Source organism: Melanotaenia boesemani, chromosome 7 (assembly GCF_017639745.1).
Source record: "Melanotaenia boesemani isolate fMelBoe1 chromosome 7, fMelBoe1.pri, whole genome shotgun sequence".
Lineage (NCBI taxonomy): Eukaryota > Metazoa > Chordata > Actinopteri > Atheriniformes > Melanotaeniidae > Melanotaenia > Melanotaenia boesemani.
This window is the reverse complement of record NC_055688.1, coordinates 4,822,907-4,847,213: the sequence shown is the minus strand read 5'-3', so window position 1 is coordinate 4,847,213 and position 24,307 is coordinate 4,822,907. Positions and strand designations below refer to the sequence as shown.

At 41.2% G+C, this 24,307-nt stretch overlaps 1 protein-coding gene across 2 annotated transcripts in view; it reads right to left on the bottom strand.

The window, feature by feature from the left end:
- Positions 1 to 11,948: 11,948 nt before the first annotated feature.
- The window catches only part of rell2 (RELT like 2), a 36,620-nt gene continuing 24,261 nt past the window's right edge, over positions 11,949 to 24,307 (bottom strand). For both annotated transcript variants that reach the window (XM_041991267.1, XM_041991266.1), the window contains exons 2-6: positions 22,342 to 22,551; positions 15,751 to 15,813; positions 15,423 to 15,486; positions 13,989 to 14,165; positions 11,949 to 13,906 (exon numbers count right to left, since the gene is read on the bottom strand). In XM_041991267.1, coding sequence (XP_041847201.1) covers positions 12,268 to 13,906; positions 13,989 to 14,165; positions 15,423 to 15,486; positions 15,751 to 15,813; positions 22,342 to 22,537 — 2,139 coding nt within the window. In that variant the 5' untranslated portion in view covers positions 22,538 to 22,551 and the 3' untranslated portion in view covers positions 11,949 to 12,267. The remainder of the gene's footprint in view (positions 13,907 to 13,988; positions 14,166 to 15,422; positions 15,487 to 15,750; positions 15,814 to 22,341; positions 22,552 to 24,307) is intronic.

The following is a 24,307-nucleotide window of genomic DNA, read 5'->3' as shown; positions in this document are numbered from 1 at the left end:
ATGGACATCTATGAAAGAAGTTCTGGTCAAATAGACTTGTTGTAAATTATTGCGCTGACTAAACGGTAGTTGGTAACCGTGGCAACAGAAACTCAGACACCGGCTGATCCGGCGCCACTGTGAAAGCAGCCTGCAGGCTTATTGAACGATGTAGGGAACTATCTGTGGACTTTGACTGTTTGAAACAAAATGTTGCATCATCCTCTGGATACACACAAGCTGTAAGAGCTGCAACCGCCCTCTGAAGTGTTTGTGTCACATAACATAACCGCGGCCGACCGAGCTGCAGGTGTGTCAGAGCCGGCTACCTTGGCAACGCGTCACAATGAAATAGTCCACTCAGCCGCTTCTTGTGAAAACTTACGATTTTAACGGTAAAATACAACATTAATGCATTAATAATTTAATATTTTTTCTTTCGTAAGCGACCATGGTATAAGTGCCCTTCGACTTCGAGTCAGACAGTTCACGCCTCTATGTCGTCCATTAATTTATGATAATGGACACCTCGTCGGGGATTATCCCTTACATATATATGCATATATATGAGACATTTTGAGCAGCATTTTGAGGATCATGTTCTTCAATTTCTCAAGTGCTTTTGGTAGAATTCAGCTGCTCTGTTGTGAGAAGCTCCATACATTCCAGGAAGATACCTCCCTGGATTCCCTGCTCCAAAACAGCTGACTTAAACGAATGAGTCATTGGGCAGAACTCATATGCTGTTGGACCCATTAAATTTGACTCTGGTGTGTTGCCGTAAGGAGACATTGAAAACCTGCAAGGCTGTGTCCCTTGTGGGCCCACTGAGTAGCCTAGAGTAGAGTAGTCTAGAGTAAAGGACTGAGCGTACTTCTTAAAGAAGCTAAAATCCTTCGATGTCTGATTGTTTTATGTCTTCTGTAAGTCTGGGCAGCAGAACCACAACCTGAGCCCTAAAGAAAGTGATCAAACCAATTAGTTCTGGAAATAAGGGAGATCTGACTGTCCAGAGAAAAATACTGCATAGGCTGTTGGATAAAGGACAACTGCACACCCTCCACACAACACTGAGGAAACAGTATGTTCAATCAGTCTTCTTCGGGATTGCTTCAATGCAGAAAAGTATAAGAGATCATTACAGCCAGTAACCACCGTCCTCTGGATTAAGTAATTCATGATCATAATTGTTTCCTTAACAAAACAAACACCCTGTCACAACATTGAAATTACTTTTTGGGATTAATCAAGTATTTTGTAGACACCACCACAATGGTAACATTAAGAAACCGAATTAGGTGTTCTCATATTTGTAATTAACTTTATTTTCCATCACTAAATCTTTTAAGAACAGAAAGAAAAAAAAAGAAGGCAAAAGCTTGAACAAAAATGATGAGCAAATAAAACAGAATATTCCAAAATTGTCCTTATCCTGGCTCCTAGGCAAGGCAAGACAAGGCAATTATTATTTGTATAGCACATTTCATGTACAAGACAGTTCAAAGTGCTGTACATAAAACATTACAGCAGGGTGCAGAAAGCAATACAAGTGCAATAAAAAAACTAAGATTAAAAGAAATGCTGCTAAATGTTGTATTTGCAGATAGCAAAAAATGCATATTAGAGACTATACCACTTGTTAGATAAGAATTAAAACACTCTTTTACTTACTGTTACCTTCCGACTTATTGCTCCTAACCGTGGTACAGAGACGTCAGGTTTCCAGGCAAAGCTTGGCTCGTGAACTGGTAACTAGTGTCTGCCCAGGTCAGCTTTCTTAGTGTGCTAGCAGCAAAGGATGCAACCGATCTTTCTTTGTTTAACGGATTTATTACTCCGGGTTGGCAACATTACGTTCGTTCTCCGTCACGTCCTGATTCCAGTAGAAGAACTTTTTTTTCAGGTTCGACAGTCTGTGTTGCTGCCACACAAAAAAGAACAATTTCCAGTGTCGAGGTTTCCTTGCATTCCGGAGTTGAGGTATGGCGACACTGTTGTCCCCCATCTTAACTGCAGTTGGGTTCCTCTCAACTTTTAGCTACATTCAGGAAAGTCATACTTTTGATTAATGTCATCCAGCTGAGCCACTGCTATCTTTCTTTAATATCATTAGCCTCATAGCATAATTGCCTAAGTCATATTTAGGTTGTATTTAAATTGTGATATCTTTCTAACTGTACTCATTATTGCTGATTGTGCATCATTCCTGATAAAACCTTAAAACTTGACTTAGGCAACTGTGCTAGGAGGTTAACAATATGAAGCTCCAACTGATTTCCCTCAGCATATTCATACAGTGTCCCAATTCAGGGTCTGCACACTTCGAATTGCCGATTCGTCAGCCACATACGTCTTCGCAGTGTGCGAAGTACTGTCCCAATTCACAAAATTTTGAAGGACCCTCCGAATCCACCCTTCGAATCTACACTTCGTTTTTGGCCTCAAAGTGTGGATGAGTATGTTTTTGAATGTAAGTATTTCTTTAGTTGAAACGTGAGTACATAAAACATATGTATGTATTTTTTTCTTAAACTGTGGTATTAAAATATTGTAATATTTGATATTTGTGGATTTTAAGGGGTTAATAACGTGCCTAACGGCTAGAAAATAACAGATAACAGAGGTAAATTTAAAAATGAGACTGATCAATATAACATTCGCGGTCAAACAAGATTAAAATGAGATTTTTTTTCTTTTTCTTCCCCCCCCCCCCCCCCCCACATTTTTAACAACTCGGTCGGTGGTAGCATTTATTAAAGTGTCCTATGATATGTAAAACTTAAGAATTTCAGAGATTAACTGATTCAAATGTTTTTTAGCTGTAATCAATCACGTTAATGTATGTAAAAGATGAATTTAATGTTAAATTAATAAAATAGCATTGCGCAATTGTATAATTTTGCTGAAATTAATACAACTTAATTTAATCATTCTCAGCTACTGCAATTACAACGTCCTATATTTAATATATTTTTGCATAAATTAGTACAAATATTTTATGTAAATTTATTTTATTATTAGTCACGATAAATAATGAAATGATTAATTTAACATAATTCCAATGATAAACATTAGCTTTTTGTTTTCTGATATCGCCCTACATAGCTGCTGAAAGACCAGATTTGCATCAGTGTAAAGAACAATTTTATAATTAATATATATCTTTTTTCAATGCTTTAAAGGAAGCACAATTGTAATATTTTTCAAGATATTCATTTCAGATTTTCACTTCCATAACTAAAAGGCAGAGACATTTAATGTTTAGTGTCTTAGGCAATGAAGCCGGCTATGTTATGAACTATTATTTTATTTTTGTCTTCAGGGACCAAGGACCAAACGACCCGTTTCATCAGGCTAATAGCCGAGAACGAGGGACTCTTCAGTGGAGCAAAGTTTCCAGCCAATGTTGGCTGGAAGTAAGTCAACAAGCTCCCCCAGTGTGTGATGGGTGTACAGTGACATTATAAGTTAGTTATCTTGTACAAATCCTCCAGTAACAAGCTAAACAGAACATCAAGCAGAACCTTATGTCATGGTTATTCAGGTTTGTGCAAATGTGTATGTATGTCCCATTTCTGTGTTTCCAATCAGGACCACCCTGGAGAAAATGGGCCTTCAGGAGAAGATGACCCCAGCCCAAGCAAAACAAACAACAACAACAAAAAAAAGGGACAACCTTAAAAAGAAATATAAAGTATGTATACCATTATGTACCATATCTTCTGACATTACTTTTTGCCCAAAAAAGACACAGGTATGGTTACTTCTGCTGGTATGAGTGATGTCTTTCTGCCTCAGGATTGCAAGTACCCAGGTACATTTCATTACATTACAAATTAATTTAATTACACGGGTTTCACAGGTATTATTTTCCTTTGAAGTTAACGTAATATGTTCATAAAGATAAGTTAATGTTATGTTCATAACGTTAGGCACGTTATGAACATACCCCACAGTATCCCTCATATTGCCCCTAAAGCACATGATTGAGCAGACCATGGGACAATTTGAAGACGACTCGGTCACAGTGACTTCTATGAAGGCGGCTATCCTGAGCAACCTATCGGACAGATATGCAAGGGAATACCATCATCTGTTAGAGTGCACTGCAGTTGACCCCAGATTTCGCACCCTAAAAAACAAAAATAACTTGCCGTGAATTAATTTTGTTGAGAAAAATCGTAAAAAATCTGAATCGTGACTTTAGAATCGTGAATTGAATCGAATCGTGGCTTGAGTGCATCGTTACATCCCTATGATTGACAGTTTTTAAGAATGTAATTCTTCTTTCCGTATACATTTACTTTGTTAAAAAACTCTGACCTTTATGGGTAAAGTTTGCATGATATCCCAGTGCATGTGTGGTTTCTCTCAGGGTGTTCCGACTTCCTCCCACAGTCCAGAGAACTGGTTATCTGGTCACTGTAAATTCTCCTTCTCCATTTATACTTAGAAATCTTTTGAAAATATTTATTTGATGGTGATTTTTAATAATTACAATAATTAATAATAGTATTCACGGGGCTTTTGGTTTGGTCCTTTGCATGTTGTGACATAATGTGTGTGATTGTTGTTGGTGTTAAGTAACTGGGATTAGCCTAGTGAACCATCTATATATAATTACTCTGACAAAATTCTTATACTGTAGATTGAAACTGGTTGTGAGTGTGTGACTCCCAAACCTACATTGAATATAGTGCATGTGTTAGTGTGTGTGTATATGTGTTTGACAATGCAGCCATTTTACTGTGAATAACAGTCATTCTTGGTCCTCTGAATTGCAGGCCAAAATCCAGATCAGGTGGTGTCCTGGTATAAAAAAATTCTCAAGCTGTCCAGTCGAGGATTGACCATTTTGGCTGCGTTTAAGCATGTTGGGGTGGACCTGAACACAGTTGTTGCCACACCTCCATTTGCAGAACTGTTCTTTGCTGCACCCGGCAAATATAAGTAACTCCTTAAAAACACAATAGTCTGGTAAAACGGAATTTTGAGAGAGTGTGCCATTTCCATACAGGCGGATCCAGGAATAGTAGACACAGTTGAATCCTATAAGGTTTCTGGAAAGCTGCTTCCCAAAGAACAGTCGCTGATGTTAGCTCACTGATCGGAAATGTTAAAAAGACAGTTCATTTTGACTTTGTGGAAGGTGTTTCCGTAATAGTGCAATGTCTGTATTATTATTTCATTGTTGTGTTACTTTATTTTTATGAAGTTTGTCTGTCCATAGGAAATGGCTTAGACGAATTCCAAGTAATCAGTGTGCATTGTTTTAGTAGTGTCATGAACATACATTTTCATAGTTCTTTTTTATTATGTGTTGAGTTATTTTATCTGTTTTATAATTTTAAAAAATGAGTTTTGAATTATGACAATGACATTTTTTCACTTTTTGATACAAAAAAATAATATTTTTTACACAAGCATTGTATTTGTACTTTTTTTTATTTAGTACTTGAAACTTCTGATCTGTTGGTGTTGGCAAGTTTTTTTACTGAGCTGTGTTTTTCATTGTAAGAAATTGCAATAAACATTAACACAGTTTGTTTGATATTCCCATGTGCGGCCTCCTTTCTTTGTTAGAATAACTGACACTTTTCTGAATTTTTAGGCATTGCCAATCTTTAAATCTCTTTTGTAAATGCTTTATAAGGCATAGATAGTGCACATTTTAGATGAGCTCACACTATAGCTTTATTAATGTGTTTCGTAACTACCTGCAATTACCTGCAATAATATAAAGTATTTACTCACCATTAGTACATGTCTAAACACTGTAAGTGCAAGCATAAATAAAAAAAAAAAACAACTCATGACTGGTTTGTAAGTGATGCAATACTACATTTTTAAATGCTGAATTCAAAATTTACAGCCTGAAAATACAATCATTAAACACCCTGTAGATATTATATAGCGTATTAATGAAGAGTAAAAATTCATAAATTTATCTATAAAGTATTTATTATTGAGTGTTAAAGCCATAAACGAGCTGTTTAAATGATCCACATTTTTTGAGTTGTTTGGTGATTAAAAATCATTTTTGGTTAAAAATCCATGAAAGCATACAAAAAATGTAAATGTTGTTATTGTGTGCATCAAACCAGACACTGGAAAAAAAAGATTCACACTTTACTTTTGGTGACATGTAAAGGCCCATTTGTGCTGGAGGCAGACGATGGATACGCAGACGGACATATACGCAGACAGACAGACAATTTCGTCCGTCTTCTGCATTTGATTACGTATGTAATTTGGTCCGTTTTCAGGGAGCTAGCTATCTGTTCCTTGACGCAGAAGATGAAGCCATAACCTTAGAAATCGTGGGGGCAGTGCTGAGTAGAATAGCTGACATGCTACCAGTGAAAGAAACAAACCAGAGAAGAAGAGGATCAGGAAGGGAACAAAAAAGCAAAAGAAGAATGAAGCCAAGGACAACAACTGTAGAAATGCAAGCTTTTGAAGAAAGACTACAGGTGCTCATCATAAAATTAGAATATCATGAAAAAGTTGATTTATTTCAGTAATTCCATTCAAAAAGTGAAACTTGTATAATATAGAGTAGACATTCATTCCTCACAGACTGACACATTTCAAATGTTTATTTCTTTTAATTTTGATGATTATAACTGACAACTAATGAAAATCCCAATTACAATATCCCAGAAAATTAGAATATTGCTTAAGACCGATACAAAAAAAGGATTTCTAGAAATGTTGGCAAACTGAAAAATATGAACATCAAAAGTATGAGCATGTACAGTGCTCAATACTTAGTTGGGGCTCCTTTTTTCTGAGTTACTGCAGCAATGCGGCATGGAGTCCATCAGTCTGTGGCACTGCTCAGGTGTTATGAGAGCTCAGGTTGTTCTGATAGTGGCCTTCAGCTCTGCCTTGTTGGGTCTGGTGTATCGCATCTTCCAAGTCCTGTTGGAAAATGAAAATCTGCATCTCCATAAAGTTGGTCAGCGGCAGGAAGCATGAAGTGCTCTAAAACTTCCTGGTAGACGGCTGCGTTGACCATGGACCTAAGAAAACGCAGTGGACCAACACCAGCAGATGACATGGCACACAAACCTTCACTGACTGGAAACTTTACACTCCACCTCAAGCAACGTGGATTCTGTGCCCCTTCTCTCTTTCACCAGACTCTGGGATCTTGATTACCTAAGGACATGCAACATTTTTTTTCATCAGAGAACATAACTTTGGACCACTCAGCAGCAGTCCAGTTCTTTTTGTCTTTAGCCCAGGCGAGACGCTTCTGATGCCGTTTCTTGTTCAAGAGTAGCTGGACACAAGGAATGCGACAGCTGAAACCCATGTCTTGCATACGTCTGTGCGTGGTGGTTCCTGAAGCACTGACTCCGGCTGCAGTCCACTCTTTGTGAATCTCCCCCACATTTTTGAATGGGTTTTGTTTCACAATCCTCTCCAGGGTGCGGTTATCCCTGTTGCTTGTACACTTTTTCTACCACATCTTTTCCTTCCCTTCGCCCCTCTAGAAATGTGCTTGGACATAGAGCTCTGTGAACAGCCAGCCTCTTTAGCAATGACCTTTTGTGTCTTGCCGTCCTAGTGCAAGGTGTCAGTGGTCGTCTTTTGGACAACTGTCAGGTCAGCAGTCTTCCCCAAGATTGTGTAGCCGAAAGAACTAGACTGAGAGAACATTTAAAGGCCTTGCAAATGTTTTGAGTTAATTAACTGATTAGAGTGTGGCACCAGGTGTCTTCAATATTGAACCTTTCCACAAAATTCTAATTTTCTAAGATACTTAATTTGGGGTTTTCATTAGTTGTCAGCCCCTCCCGTGTGCTCACCACCTGCAAAAGGGGCCATAGGGGTCGGGTGCAGTGTGAGCTGGGCGGCTGCCAGAGGTGGGGACCCTGGCGGTCTGATCCTCGGATGCAGAAACTAGCTCTAGGGACGTGGAATGTCACCTCTCTGGCGGGGAAGGAGCCTGAGCTGGTGCGTGAGGTTGATATCGCTAGATATCGTTAGACTCATCTCAACACATGGCTTGGGCTCTGGAACCACTGTCCTTGAGAGGGGCTGGACCCTCTTCCATTCTGGAGTTGCTCCCGGTGAGAGGTGCCGAGCAGGTGTGGGCATGCTCATTGCCCACACCTGTGCATCTGTGCGTTGGGGTTTACACTGGTGGACGAAAGGGTAGCCTCCCTCTGCGTTCAGGTGGGGGGACAAGTCCTGAATGTTGTTTGTGCTTATGCACCAAACAGCAGTCCAAAAAGGGTGGGTACACCCTTGGAGGGGGTGTTGGAGAGCACTCCTTCCGGGGACTCCCTCGTTCTCTTGGGGGACTTCAATGCCCATATGGGCAATGACAGCGAGACCTGGAAGGGCGTGATTGGGAGGAATGGCCCTGATGGTGGGGGAGGATGCCGGTCAGGCCTGGCAGACCCAAGCGTGTTGTGAGGGTCTGCTGGGAACGTCTGGTGGAGTCCCCTGTCAACTCCCATCTCTGGCAGAGCTTCAACCATGTCCAGGGTGAGGCGGGGGACATTGAGTCTGAGTGGGCTGTGTTCCGTGCCTCTATTGTTGAGGCGTCCAGCCGCAGCTGTGGCCACAAGGTTATCAGTGCCTATCGTGGCGGTAACCCCCAAACTTGTTGGTGGACACCAGCAGTAAGGGATGGTAGGAGTTTGGAGAGGCCATGGAGAATGACTTCCGGACAGCTTTGAGGAGATTCTTGTCCACCATCTGGTGGCTCAGGAGGGGAAAGCAGTGCTCCATCAACACTGTGTACAGTGGGGATGGGTGGCTGCTGACCTCGACTCGGGACATTGTGAGGCAGTGAAGGAAATACTTCGAAGACCTTCTCAATTCCACCAACACGTCTTCCGACGAGGAAGCAGAGTCTGGGGACCCTGTTGTTGGCTCTCCCATCTCTGGGGCTGAGGTGGTTAAAAAGCTCCTTGGTGGCAGGGCCCCGGGGATGGATGAGGTTCGCCCAGAGTACCTTAAGGCTCTGGATGCTGTAGGGATGTCTTGGCCAACACGCCTCTGCAGCATCGCGTGGACATCGAGGACAATTCCCCTGGACTGACAGACTGAGGTGGTGGTCCCCCTCTTCAAAAAGGGGGACCGGAGGGTGTGCTCCAACTACAGGGGGATTACACTCATCAGCCCCCCTGCTAAGGTCTATTCAGGGGTGCTGGAGAGGAGGGTCCGTCGGATAGTCGAACCTCAGATTGAGGAGGAGCAGTGTGGTTTTCGTCCAAGTCGTGAAACAGTGGACCAGCTCTACCCTTTCTTCAGGGTCTTGGAGGGGGCATGGGAGTTCGCTGAACCGGTCTACATGTGCTTTGTGGACTTGGACAAGGCGTTCAACCGTTTCCCCCGGGGACTCCTGTGGGGGGTACTCCAGGAGTATGGAGTGCCGGACCCCTTTGTATGAGCTGTCCGGTCTCTGTACGACCGGTGTCAGAGCTTGGTCCACATTGCCGGCAGTAAATCAGAGTCGTTTCCGGTGAGGGCTGGACTCCGCCAAGGCTGCTTTTGTCACAGATTCTGTACATAAGTTTTATGGACAGAATTTCTAGGCTCAGCCGAGGTGTTGAGGGGATACGGTTTGGTGGCCTCAGGATTGGGTCTCTGCTCTTTGTGGATGATGTAGTTCTGTTGGCTTCATCGGTCTGTGATCTTCAGCTCTCACTGGAGCGATTTGCAGCCGAATGTGAAGCGGCTGGGATGAGAATCAGAACCTCCAAATCCGAGACCATGGTCCTCAGCCAGAAAGGGTGGATTGCCTTCTCCGGGTCAGCAATGAGGTCCTGCCCCAAGTGGAGGAGTTCACGTATCTCGGGTCTTCACGAGTTTCACGAGTGAGGGAGGGATGGATCGGGAGATGGACAGGCGGATTGTTGCGGCGTCTGCAGTGATGCGGACTCTACATCGGTCTGTCGTGGTGAAGAGGGAGCTGAGCCAAAAGGCAAAGCTCTGAATTTACCGGTCGATCTACGTTCCCACCCTCACCTATGGTCACGAGCTGTGGGTAGTGACAAGAACAAGATTGCGAATACAAGCAGTCGAAATTACTTTTGTCCGCAGGGTGGCCGGGCTCTCCCTTAGAAATAGGGTGAGGAGCTGGGTGATCCGGGAGGGGCTCAGAGTAGAGTCGTTGCTCCACCATATCGAGAGTCTGGGTTTCCCTGCTTAGGCAGCTGTCCCCGGGACCGACTCCGGATAAGCGGCAGATAATGGATGGATGGTCAGTTATAATCAATATTAAAAGAAATAAACATCTGAAATATGTCTGTGAGGAAATAATATCTACATTATACAAGTTTCACTTTTTGAATGGAATTAACAAATTAACTTTTTCATGATATTCTAATTTTATGACAAGCACCTGTATGTGTGAGTGTTTAGGGCATGTTGGGCAGTTGGAAACAACTTTATAGCGATGCATTACCGCCTTCAAATGGCGTCTGAAACTAACGTTGGCTCTTGGGAGTGAACTCTTAACTCAGCACTGCCCACTAATGGAGGAACTGACTTAACAACCATGGCAACGTAAAAGACGCATGGAAGCATGAGGACGATGACGTAAGACAGACAATGTTTGCAACGGACGTCGCTATTTACGTATGTAAGGAAGAATAAATGAGCCTTAGGGATCATTAACCAGATAAAACTAATGTCTAAATATATTATTCTGTTCAGCTGATTTTGTCCTCTCAGGGGATATATTTATGAGTTAGAGACTATGAAACACTACAGCAGTTGAAAAGCCAGGGTTTATTATAATTCATCCAGGGGGGAACATGGATGCCTGAATAAATCTTTTCATTTCACTGTAAGAAGTAAATCCTTTGACCTGGCGGCCTTAGTGTACTCAGGTATATACATCCAGACATCATGGTGGTCTTCACAGCAAAGCCATTGATGTTTCGGGGTCAATTCATAAGCTGAGACATAAAAAAATAGGGGTGGGACTGTAATGAGTTAATTACAATTAATTAACTACAAAAAAAAAAAAAAAATGAACATGTTAAAAATGTACACCCTCAATTGCAGTTTTTGTTCGAATCAACGCGGAACATTTCTAAGTGCACAGTTTACTGGTACACCGATTATATTGATGCACATGTCAGGGCTCGGCTAACACAGTGGTGCTAACTTAGCTTCTTTTGCGCTGTATTGAGCAAGTTTTCAAACTAGCGACTATTTAAAAAACAAAAAACAACTAGTGAAAAATCTAGCGACTTTTTCTGGTGTTATTGGAGACTTTTGGAGACACTTGTATCTGTTGTGGTGCTTCTTTCATTACAGCCTCACTGTCTCCACACAGACACTCAGCTTTACATCCACAAACATATTCTCTGTTTTCTAAGTCTACTTTTCCTTTAGCCATTTTTTGGGAATAGGGGTCTGTGACAAAAGTGAGTATCTCTGTCGAGCTGCTAGGGAACAAGTGGGGTATTCGCTCGAGGGCCGTGATTGGCCGTGATTCAATACACTGGCCGTGCATTGTGAGACTTGTAGTATCATGGTGGTGAATGTACTCTATCAACGGGCCGGGTCTCATAGTGATTAGATATGATCATGCGGGCCAAAGATAATCCATTCATTTGGCCCACGGGCCTTAAGTTTGACACGTATGCACTGGGGGCTCAGCCCTCACACAGCACCCAGCTGCCAGCTGCAAAGCAGGAGACGTTCCCAGGACTAGACTGGAAGCTGCTGCTGGCTGATCCCGCCTGGCTTACAGACATATTAATGCCTATTAATGAAGCGTGTGGAGGAAAACATTTAGAAAGTTAAAACTTCTGTAACATGTTGTAGACTCTTAATCAGAGAACAGCTGGAGCTGCTAGTTAAAGTACTTAAAGTGACACTTTAACTTTTAGGTCTGTTCATTTGGGTCAGGGATATTTTCTATTTCATTTTCTATTGTTCTGAATTGAAATGCAATTAATCACATTTTTCCAGACATTACTAGAGTTTGAATTTACAATATTAATGTCTGTCTATTATTTGATTTAGTTTTCCACTAAAATCTGTTTAAATTAAAACATGTTGCTTTTTAGGGGAAAATATTGTTATGTGATTAAAATGTGATTAATTGAGATTAATTAATTACAAAGGCTGTGATTACTGAGATTTTTTTTTAATTGAGTCCCACCCCTAAAAAAAAAAAGATAAATAAAAAAATAATGCTTAGCTGGACATCTTCTACAACCAGTCCAGTCTCATCATATTCACTGCTGTGGTTAAATATTTCAAAGCATGCTAATATTATTGTAAGTTTCCCGTAGCTCTTTGTCTGGATCATTGCAGGAGACTTCCTGTTTGGGTGGATTCTCCTTCCTCTTCCAGCCTCTTTGTTCCTTCCACCTGTTCAACCTTACAGTCTCTAATATCCTCTATCTCCATCATCACCTCTGTTACGGAGCTGTCACTGCTCTGACCCTGAGATCGTCTAACACCTGGAGGACAAACATCTCCTCCTTCAACTGGACTTATTTCTGCTTTTTCTAATTTAAATGTATGTTTATTGGTCTCTGCTTCCTCTTCTACCATGGTGATGACGGAGAATTCTCTCTTGCTGTCAGGACTGGCTTTAACAATCATCACACTGCTGATTCTGCTTCCTTCGGGTGAGGATGATGACTGAGGGCTGGAAGATGGAGGAAAACTACTCAGTGTGTCTTTAGAAAGCTGGTGTGAAGCAGAGGAAAGGTGGAAAGCTTTGGGTTCTCCAAGCGTCGTGATTTTTAGGTTTCCAGCTCTTTTTATTTCCTTTTTTTCCTCAGTCTTTGAGATTGTTTCTTCCTGCATCGACAAGCTAGAAGCAACATCTTCTTTGGTCATAGACGGTTCAGACGTCACATTCGTTGATCTCTGGGTAGAATGATGGGAACTTATGAAGGAGAGATTTTGGTCAGCTGGAGAAGAAGACGAGGTTGGTGGTGGTGATGGGTTAGCAATAGCATCCAGGCATGGAGACTGGCTTAGTAATGGGCTAGCGCTTTGGCCCAGGGATAAGGCTGGATCAGGAGATGGGCTGGACTTCTCCAGGTCTGGCAGGAGTTTCGAGTTTGTTGTGAGGGCAGCTTCTGTTTCCTCTGATTGCTTGTTTCTTGAGCTACTTTTGGGGCTAGGTGACTCAGCCGGGGACAAGGTAGGAGTTTTTAAGGAAGAGACTGAAGATAGAGTCTTGTTGGGGAAGGATGGTGGTGGGGATGACCCTAAGCTTATTAAAGCTAGACCAGCACCAAAACCTGGCTCCAGGTCTGGGCTGGAGCTTGGGTCAGGGGGAGTTTGGGTTACTGGGAATCTTTTGTTAGAATGAGGTTCAGAGGGACCAGTATCAGGAGTGAAACCCGACCTGGACGGCGGCATTGGGGTTATAGGTGTTGAAGTCTGTTGTGGACCTAGATTGGATAACTCGTCGATCTTTAACACTTTATCATCAACGTTCACGGTTTTCTCGGATGAACCAGGAAGACAACTGGGAGCAGAGCCTACTGTACTCCCAGTAGAAGATTTGAGCTTAGTTTCAGATTCAGGACCAGGACTAAGGTCAAACTGAGTCTGCTTTGGCTCAGTTTCAGGCCTGGAACCAGGCTTTGGATCAGCTTCAATGTTCTCCGTCTGGAGAGGTTCTTCCACCACTATAGATGGCTGCTGGATAGCAAACCTGATCCCTCCAGCCTCCCTCCCTGTCACCTCTTTTACTTTTATTCCTATGGGATCACTGCCCCGTCTCAGACCAAAAATGGTCACGCTCTTCTTTCTCTTCCCCACGTTTGCTGCTACTCCATTGGCACTTTCTGAAGGAACATCTTTAAACATGTTTCTCAGATTGTACTCCCCATCCTTTCTCTCCTCGCTGTCCTGGGACTGGTCCAGATGGTCCCTGGAGACAGCTCCACGAGGCTTCTTATCAGTGTGAGTCACCCGAAATCTGATAAGACAAAGATACAGTGATTATGCATCATCAACCCTTTCCTGACGGCTTGCTAACAATCTAACTTCTACATCATCACCTTCCAACAGAAAAGACAGTCTGCTCTCCAGGACGTTGTTTGAAACGAGGCGTTCTGCTGTGTCTGTGGCCCTTTTTAGACCGAACCTGGGCACAAAGGAGGCAGGAATTGTGGTCGGTGCCTGAGTGGACCGTATGAAGGTGTGGAGGAACACCACCAATGGACTCCTTACGCAACCTAGACATCAACAATGACAAAATGTTTTACAGTAAGCAAGTCTAAACCTAATATCCCAGAAAATCTCTAAGATTATTTAAAAAATATTAATATCGATAGGTGATAGGAAGTATTATGACAGTTGTATTATGACACATTAATCATAATTATTCACCATTGCTGGCACCACTATGCCTGAAATTTTTACTGTATTGCATCAACAGAATGAGCCAATGCAACAAATATTTAGTGTTAACTGACCTTCCCTTGGATAAACGTCAGATTCCAAGGGTCAGTAAATGCAGCATGTAATGTACTTCTATATATTGTTCTAAATCATCTCTACCATGTTGTAGATCACAGGTGTCAAACTCCGGTCCTCGAGGGCCGGTATCCTGCAGGTTTTATTGTTTCCCTGATCTAACACACCTGACTGAAATTAATGGGTTATTGTGAAGAAGTTGACAAGAAGCTGTTGGATCCATTTGATTCTATTCTGGTGTGTTAGATGAGGAACGCCATGACAAGCGACAAATGGATATCGTGGTTCTCCAGCGGTTTGACTATGAGGGACAAGCAGAGACAACTGTACTTATACATCCGAGTATCGAGAGTAAAGAGAAGATGACACATGTGGAAGCTAAAGGAGGACTGAAGATGAGAGAGATGAAACCTGGAGAGACTGATCAGAGCAACCTGGACGAGGCCATGGAAGGACATGAGCAGTCATCAGACGAATACTGGGCTGAGTGGAAAGGAAAAAAGGCCACCACAGCAGCACATACTTTTTCCTTGTTAATAATATCTCCCTTCCTCTTCTAAATCCTGATTTTTTTTTTGTGTGTGAGCATGCACCCGTAGGAGTATATAAAATATGCCTTTTTATCCATTTGCAAACAGCTTTAATATATAACGTAGTATGAAAAGTAATATTTGATTTTGCATAAATGTCACATTTCACGTCATTTCCTTGATTTTATTCTGGAACCGTTGCTGTGTAGTTTTCTGTTTCTCCAGATTCACTTCAGCATGTTAATCTAAAACTGCATCTTCTAAGCAGACCAGACGCCAGATTACTCATTACAACTGAAAGTGACTTGCGACTTGACTTGAACTTGTAAAAAGGTACTTGTGAACATCTCTGGTTTATACTGTATACAAGCAGCATCAATATTTACAGCATCAGTTCTTTGATTACATTTTTAACAGATCACATTAAATATATTCAGCGGTCAATCTAAAGCATCTCAGTCACATTGAGGCAGTGAATCTGTTTACCTGGGATCATGGCGCTCACAGACGTTGCGGTTCCCCAGCATCTCATTGAAGGCTTCCATATTAGCTGGAGGTTGCAAGAAGTCATAAATATAGCGAGTGGTACATACTGGTTTACCCTGATAACACCCTTGTGTGATATTTACATATTTTTACAGTATAACTTAAAGAATGTTACTAATACACAGTATTTATCACAGCACCAACAGTAAAGAGAACAGACAAGAGAACATATAAGGAGACATCAGTAAATTGGAATAAACTAACATTTAATCGAGTTACATAGCATTAAATCCCAGAAGCTGTTAACCATTAATCTGCTTTTTGTTACCTTCATTTTCTATGATGCATTTGAGGATCTGCTCCACTGTGTCCTGGTTCTCTTCATCCTCCTCTGAAACACAACAAAACATACATTAACAGATTAAACCCACAGCTGAGGACCAAGAGCCTGAAATCCTTCAGGCACATATGAAGGCATCTCATCAGCGACCGACTCCGACCAGTTTAACAGAAAACACACATATCGGCCAGCGTGGCTGCTGGGACATTAGAGAACTGGATATTCATGTCCATAAACACATCTTCCTGTCGCTCTTCTAAACACTTTAATGTTTAAACCAAGTACAAGAAGAGGACCTGCAAACGTCCACTCGTGTGATTTTCTCAGTGTAATTTCAGAAGAGGCCGTCCTCTGCTGTACATCTGTTTCTGTGTGTGTGATGTTGTTACATGAGATGCAGTTTTATGCACCAGTGAGTGTTTGAGTAAGTTTACATGTGTGAGTGCTTGTAATACACACTTCAAAGACCACATATGGTTGGGATGCTTTGTGTATTTAAAGTTCAGCAGATGAAAGACTTGTGGGATGGAGAGGAAAGGCAAAAGAAAGAAAGAAAAACAGATTTATAACCAGATGCTTTGTTACTTTATTGAACTACTGGCAACTGAAACCAGTTCATCACGCTGTTCTCCATTTTCCATTTTTATACTTATGGTTCAAATTAATCAAATATAAATATACTTTTAGATTGATTGTCTGAATTCCCAGTTCCAGGAGCACCACAAGGGACTGTACTTTCACCATTTCTCTTCACTCCTCAGACTTCCAGTCCAACTCTGACATGCGTTAGCGATTTCAATTCATTCACAGCTAACTGTGTAACAGCACCTATTTTTCTTGAATATTAAAGAAATTCTCAGATAAACCTCTATAAAACACAGTGCATTTACATGACAGTTAAAATCAGTTATCTGGGAGTAATCAGATAACTGTAATAATCTGATCTGACACATCTACATGCATTTCTGAAATACCGGAACAATCCAGTGTTTCCCAGATTCACAGCCAGATGCCTCCTTCAGGGTGTTGCTGTGGAAAGAACCTGATGCTGTGGTGGTCTCAGACCTCTGTATGAGTTCATCTGGGTTCTCACAGTGTTGACAGTTCTGCTGCTGAAGTTCCATCTTGTGGCTGAAGCTCTTCGTAACCTTCTTGCAACAATCTGGTCAAGAACGCTGGTGCGTTTGGGTGAGCGGGTAAAAATCTGGCAATACCGCCCAGATCAGAAAAAGGTGAGAAGTGGCCTACTGCATAATCAAACTCAGCTGATGTGCATAACACTGCACACAACGGGCATTTTTTAAATGCTCATGGACCTTCTGCTGCACACCAGCTTGCTCTCCTCCTATCACACAGGCTCCATCATATGCTTTTGCTGAGTTTCTTCTTCACCACCGCAAAACAGTCTGTTCAGTCTGTCCAGCAGTACACTGGTAATCATATTAGATGTTGCATCTGCAACAGGAAGAAACTCGTAAAGCGTTCTGCACCGTATTCTGCGCATTGAAGTACCTCACCACGAGCACCAGTGTCTGTGTAGAAACGTCGGTGGTTTTATCAGCTTGGATGGTTAAAAACTTGGCAGACTTCACCTCCTCTGTGATGCGACTCCTGATGACAGCTAGCATGCTCTCCAGAGTCTCGTTCTGGTCTTTGACGTTCCCTTGAAAACAGTCGCGGTTTTCAGGTGCTCCTTAAGCACCACATTCAACAACACCACCAAGTCAACTAATCCACGGTTAATGTCGGGGTTCTTTGAGCCTTTGCTGTCGTCTTTATCCTGCATGGCTAACTCAGACACTCCACAAAACTTCACGCAGTCAATGAGTTGAGCCAGGATGTGTTGGTTTGTGCTCACCTCATCGTGGTGACAGCAAACTGCTACCTGGTAGCTCTCATCCAACTCGGTAGTGATGTTCTCACTGCCAAAAGATAAAAACTTTAAACAACTGTCCACATGAATGTTGGATGACTCGTGTTCCTCCAGCTTTTCAGACAGATGGTGCATGTCAGTAACTCCTGTAGTCGTCCACGAGATGGAGGCCGCCGTATGGCCTTCAGGGTGGAACAGAACATGGGTAGCAGAACAACGCACTGGCTACCTCACAGCCAGTTTTTCTGTTCATACCACCACCGCCAAAATCCTGGAATATCAGATTTCCCACCTTCTACAGAAACTTGCTTGATGTTCAGATCTGGTCTTGTTGGTCCTGATTGTTCTGTTGCCAATTTATCTCTGTTAGTCCGACGACTGAAGGGAAATTCTTTCAGAGACACGATGGAGTTGCTCAGACAATTAGCCATCTTTGACCTTGGATACAGCTAGCTCCGCCCACGCTGCTGGCCAGGTGGGATGATACGTGTGACGAAAGCATACAAGTGCAAGCCCTCCCGGAAACCCAAAGACACTGTAGTGCCAAAGAATTTAGCAAGCGGATGTTTTGGGGTTTTGTTGAGATGAGACAGAAAACATGGAAAACCATTCCATATGCCCTTTAAGGTCTGGACATGCTCCTGCAGATGAACGTTGCTGTGTTTTAATGTGTTTTGTTGACACTTTCAGGCAGTAACCCGAAAGTGGAGCAACCTGAACTGAGAGCTGCTGCTGGTTGTGTTGGTGCTTTAGCTTTGCTCTGCGCTGTGAACACAGCATATAAGGATCTGCTTTGTCCTGGAGTGAAACTGAGCTGCATGATGATTGTCCAGTGATGCTATTACCCGTGTTTTCCACCTGGGCTTCTTTCTTATTCATCATTTTTGGTGGTGTATCCTTTGTTATGAAATCAGTTGTCGGCCCCTACCAACGGCAGTTTCAACCAATCAGAATGCAAGCAGCTCCTAATCAGCTGGGATGTGTTGTTAAGTTTATAGAAGACTACATGTCCATCTGCAGATCAATAAGGTATGAAATACACTTTATGATTTATGGTTTTTACAAAAAGATACTAAAATATGGACATTTGGAGCATGTGCATCGTGCTTTAGTCAAGGAGTGATTTCATCCCAACCATCTAATCTGGGCTTTAGTCAGGCTTTGCCAACTTTAAGTATGATTTCAGTTTAATTCGAAAGGAGAGATCATTAATGCCACGGTTATAGAAGACATCTGTTAGAAAGACCGATCCTGAAACTGTGTTGCATCCTGCAGTGGAGTAAGAGACTTCTGTGCCTCATTATTTGTTTAATATTTGTTAGTGCTGTTGAAACCATGGTGAGACATGTCAATAATTTATCAAGGCCGCCTATGTTTACTTCCACCTTCTTAATCTGTAACCTGTAAATAACGCTGTTTCATTCCTTATGTCCACTTTGGCTGACATCTATATTATGTTAACATGCAGATGTACTGTTATTTTGCACAAGTTTGTTCAAGTTTGGTGCTTTGTCTACTGAGGTGTGATTATATACGGCCACTCGATGGCAGCATTGTATTATTTTCTGGCTGGATGCAGTGTCAGGCTGAGATGCAGATTTGTGCTTTCCTGTTAATATATTTAACCTGTATTTCACCACATGATGCAAGTTTATTAAGCATCTTTGTATTTTAATATTAATGTAAATATTATCTCTTTCTTTATTCTCATTTCAGACCACGCACAAAAATAACTGGATGTAATATCATTTTGTACCTGGCTGTGCTCTGCTGTGCTGTGAAGCGCCAAAGTGTGAAGTAAAGTACTGGTCTACACAAACTTTCTGATTCCTTGTGTTCTCACAGACAAACCAGGGCGACACCCACAACTAGATCATTGTTTCCTATACAGCCCACCTTCTATAGCTTATGCCACATCTATTCTTTTTTTGTTTTTCTTTTGTTTTTAGGATTTTTTTGGGCCGTGGTGGCATTTCTTCAACAGTAGCTTGACAGGAAAGGGGTGAGAGAGCGGGGGACGACATGCAGGGACTCGAACATGGGCCGGCTGCACCAGGGAGCTGTAGGCTCTGTACATTTTAGGTCAGGATTTTAAGGAAACAACAGGATGACTCACAAGTTCGCAGAAAGAAAAGGCCTAAAACTAGCCATATCAAACCATTGCAAAAGAAAAAAACCATATCAGCGCAAAAATCATCGGATCGGAGAGCAACACATTCAAACGCTGGATAAAAGAGGCCATAAAAATCATGAGGTGATCCAAGAACACCGTCAGCCGTGATGAGGGGCAATCATGCTTTCCCACGCATGGGATTCTCTCCTGTAAAGACCATTGCGAGCCAGGAGGCAGGACCGGCCGGGCAGGAGGCGGGACCAGCCGGGTCTCGCGCCCCCTACCAGATCTGGATTGCATTCAGGATTCAAAGCAAATCCTAAAAATCTAATTTTCTTCCAGATCATCAGATATTTGAATGAAACACAATCTGTTCTTTGAACAAAAACAATCTGAAACACATTGTGGATGTTGAGCTTTAAAATGTTCATATCAGGGAAAATAAAACTGAACGAATAAATTTCTGTTTGTCAACATTAAATCAGGAGAAACCTGTCTCCAGTTTAGATTCTCAAGCCAAATATTTTACTACTTAGTTATAATAACCAGGATAGTACAGTGTGACTTTACACACATTTAGATATCCACATTTTCCTAATCACATTACAATCAGACATTTTGCTTATTAGAAGAAGAAAAGTAAAACATTCCTCATGTTCTTCCTGCAGGATGTCTGACAGATGATTCTTGGATTCATGATTGATTCAGATCAATAAATCGATATATTGATGTAGATCAATAGATTGTTACATCTTAAGTAAATAATGACAACTGAAAATAAGGAATCTTTGAAATAATGCGTCACCCTGACACTTCACATAATAGTCGACTAAATCTACAGCAAAACCTTAATATATCAACTATATTATTTTATTTAGCTGGCAAACACTAGACAGTCACCTGAGGACTAAATTATGGCTAAAACTAAATGACACAACAGTCAGAATGAAGGCTATGAAACAGATGCAACATGACAGGGAGAAACTCAGTTAAAAGACTCAAGACTGTCTGAAAAAGACCAAGCATTGGTATCCAAACCGAACACAGTTTAAACTCCAAGCAGTTATCTGGGAATGTAGAAACCACGAAAACAACTCTGTCCACTTCAGAGCTTCAGAGACACATGAAAGCAGAGACTCTGCTGGTTACAAAGACGTCCGTCTCATCACTGTGGGACAGAAACTCTGGAGCTAGCAGCCAGAATCAGAAATCATGTCTTACGTTTGCTGCTTTGTGGTGAAAAGTTTGATTCCAGTTTTAAAAAACTATTAAAAATTATTTTAACTGTTGCTGTTTAAAGAGAAAACTGCTGCTAAACCTGTTTATGTGTTTAGTTCAGGGGTCTGCAGCCTTTCCAATCCAAAGAGTCATTTTTCCCTCAGCCAGCTAAATAAAACTCCTTTAGAGACGCAGATACAACGAGACCTTTTAAAAAAAGACAGCTTACAATTTATGATAAATATCTACTAAAGGAAATTTTTTATTTTTGAAGAACCACATTTTTATTTTAATTTTTAGGTTTTAAAAAAAGCATAAAAATTTTGTAAGAATGAGGATAGACAGACTTTATTATATGGATGTAGATATTTGTGGAAAATAATGTAAGTAAAAAAAGTCCTTACTTTCCATCGTAATTAAAAAAAAAAGATTCAAAATATTACTGGTACTTTTAGTGTCATTATGTTGTGGAAATTTAATGCAATTATTCCATAAAGAAACTGAAATATTGCTAAAAACCTGCATGTGTTATTATATCTATATTTAAAAACATTAGTTAGTTCTTTAGCATTTTTAGCCACGTATTTAGAGCCACTGTGGAAGGTCCAGCGAGCCACTTGCTGCTCCGGAGCCGCAGGTTGAACACCCCTCGTTTAGCGTTTGTAAACCAAAATTTACTGCATTTTCTTCATATAGCAGTAGGCATTCTTTTAGAGGACAAGGACATTTTGCGTAACAATGTGAGTTAATCGCAATCAATCGCAAGATTTCATGCGATTAATCACTTATTAAAAATTTCAATTGTTGCCCGACACTTGTCTTTGTATCAGCTTGCTCCTCTCTTGTAGGTGCTCATGATGATTGTCATCTTTGCTTTCCTGTAAAGGCTGTGGGAAATTCTCTGTTGTGTTTCTGTACAGGTGTTTGGTTGGACTGAAGGTCGTTGTTTCTATCTGCTGTAGCTCTGTCTCTTTCTTTTCTCTACTCTCCTTTCCATTTCTGTTCATGCTTCTCCTTTTTTTCTGTCCCTTCTGATCAGGTCCAGCAATATTATTATTAAGAGGAGCTTTATACCCATAAAGCAAATTTTTTTGACACAACACAGCAGCCAGACCATCATTCTGCTGCCACCATGCTGGACAGGACAATTTAAAAAACAGAGACAATAATCAACAAAATACACAAAATATATACACTGGCAATAAAAAAAAATGTTTCCTAATTTAAATCCTTTAAAAAATAAAATAAAAATAAGTGTATGATTTGACTTCCAAGGGCACTTTTTCTTATTGTATCTGATGTCTTTCTGTGTTGCATTTGCTGTTTTTACTTGGATGTTTCATGTTTCCAAACATCATTTTTCTTCTCAGCTTACCATCTGCATCTTCTCTGAGCTTCTCCTCCTCCTTTTCATCATCCATGTCTCCGGCTCGGCAGCGGTAGCCCTTCTTCTTCAGTAGATGGCAGATGAGGAAGCCCAGCAGTCCGGTCAGAAAGAAGAGGAAGACCACCAGAAAGATCATGTAGGGCGGGGGAGGCTCTCCCACCCCAGAAGCTTCTAATTCAGTCATAATGTGGATTCACCCTGAGAGCAAGACAGAATTTATATTTGTTAATGAAGGCAAACACCATTTCCACCGTTTGTTATTTCAGATGAACTGAGGAAAACTGACCATAAAAGGCAACAATAACAACATTAATACCTAAAGATTACGACAACGGGGCTGAGAATAAAATAAAATGTAAAGAAAATCATGACTCTGTTCCAGAAAAGGAGGAAACATGACACCATGAAGTCTGTGTGTCTACCAAGAACACTGCACATCATGCAGCCAAATATGCACCAAATATCACAACGATCAGATCAGATCTATAGGGAAGTAATCTGATTCCTCAGTAGCTCTGAGAGGTTCTCATTTCCTACTGAGGACAGAAAAAAGAGAAAAATAAATTCACAAGCAGCAACGATCAGGTTTTAACAGACCTGTGAGCAAATCCTGTCTTTAATGTGCAGCTGAAATTATCACATTTTTCCTTTAATGTATTAGATTGATACGGCCCTTTACAAGCCACTCAGAGAGCTTTACAAGTTATTCATTCACACTCTGGTGAGGAGTTAGCTGCTCCAGGTGAAACCACAGCTGATATAAACAAAGCTGGCGACACTCAGCCATCACCAAACGTTCATGCAACAGTGGGTGAAATGTCAAGCCCAAAGACACAACAACAGAACAGCTGTTTCCATGGAGCACCATCGATTCAGAATAAAACTGTCACATGAACATCTCAGCTGACCTGACCTGTGGTCCATTATCTAATCAACATGAGAGAATAAGCATGTCTACACTCATCCTGATGGTTCCTGTGGTGGATACTAGAACCAGATGAAGGTCAGGACACATGACGGGTTTCAGGAAAATAAACATAGCTGGTATCATGACAACTGGACTGTGCTGGATACTACGGTTTTCTAGGAAATTCTTCTTTTTCTTCTGAAATAGTCCACATGCGCATGTCAAAGTGTTCCATCATATTAAATCTTTCTATAATGGAAACACACACTTGATCCAGCTTCCATGTAAACATGTCCACTGGAATCGGATTCATTTCAGTCAGATAAGAGAGAAATATTGTCCATGTAAACATAGATACTAACTGGAATGAAGTAGGATTGTAACCACTACCCTTACTGGATGACAATCCACCACCTGAGATTAAAAAACCCACAGCGGATTACCACATCAGAAAACCACATATAGATTATGATGAGGTCCTTATTATTATTCAGATATTTTTATTGTTTTCTGCATTATATACTTACAGTGGTACTCGGGCAAGGTAAAATATAGATACGCAATATATAAATATCTACTAAAAAGTGGTAAAAAATATATTAAGAAAAAAAATCTGTTTACACACAGTAGCTATACACACACATACCCATAAGTGTGTTTATACACATAACTGTGTTACATGTAAACACAAAGGTTGTTGGGGTGAGGGGAGACACCCCTCTGGATATTATCATATAACCTAGACACTGTAAGTGGATCCAAGTTCAAACATTCATCTATTCAGGTAAATGTGTTTTATACAACTCTGCATCTGTAGGCATCTAAAAACATCTGACTGAGGGATGCTGAGCTTATTTAAACAAGCTGCATGGAGTAAAAGAGGTTGTTTAAGTCTCCGTCCTTACAAAGGTCCATATAAGATTCTTATTCCCAGATTGTGGAACGTTACAGTTCCTGTCCTAACTTGAAGAAAAACTCCAACAGTTAAATGAGAAGGATCCAAATGGGTCTCATTATCATCATCACCATCATCATCACCATCATCAT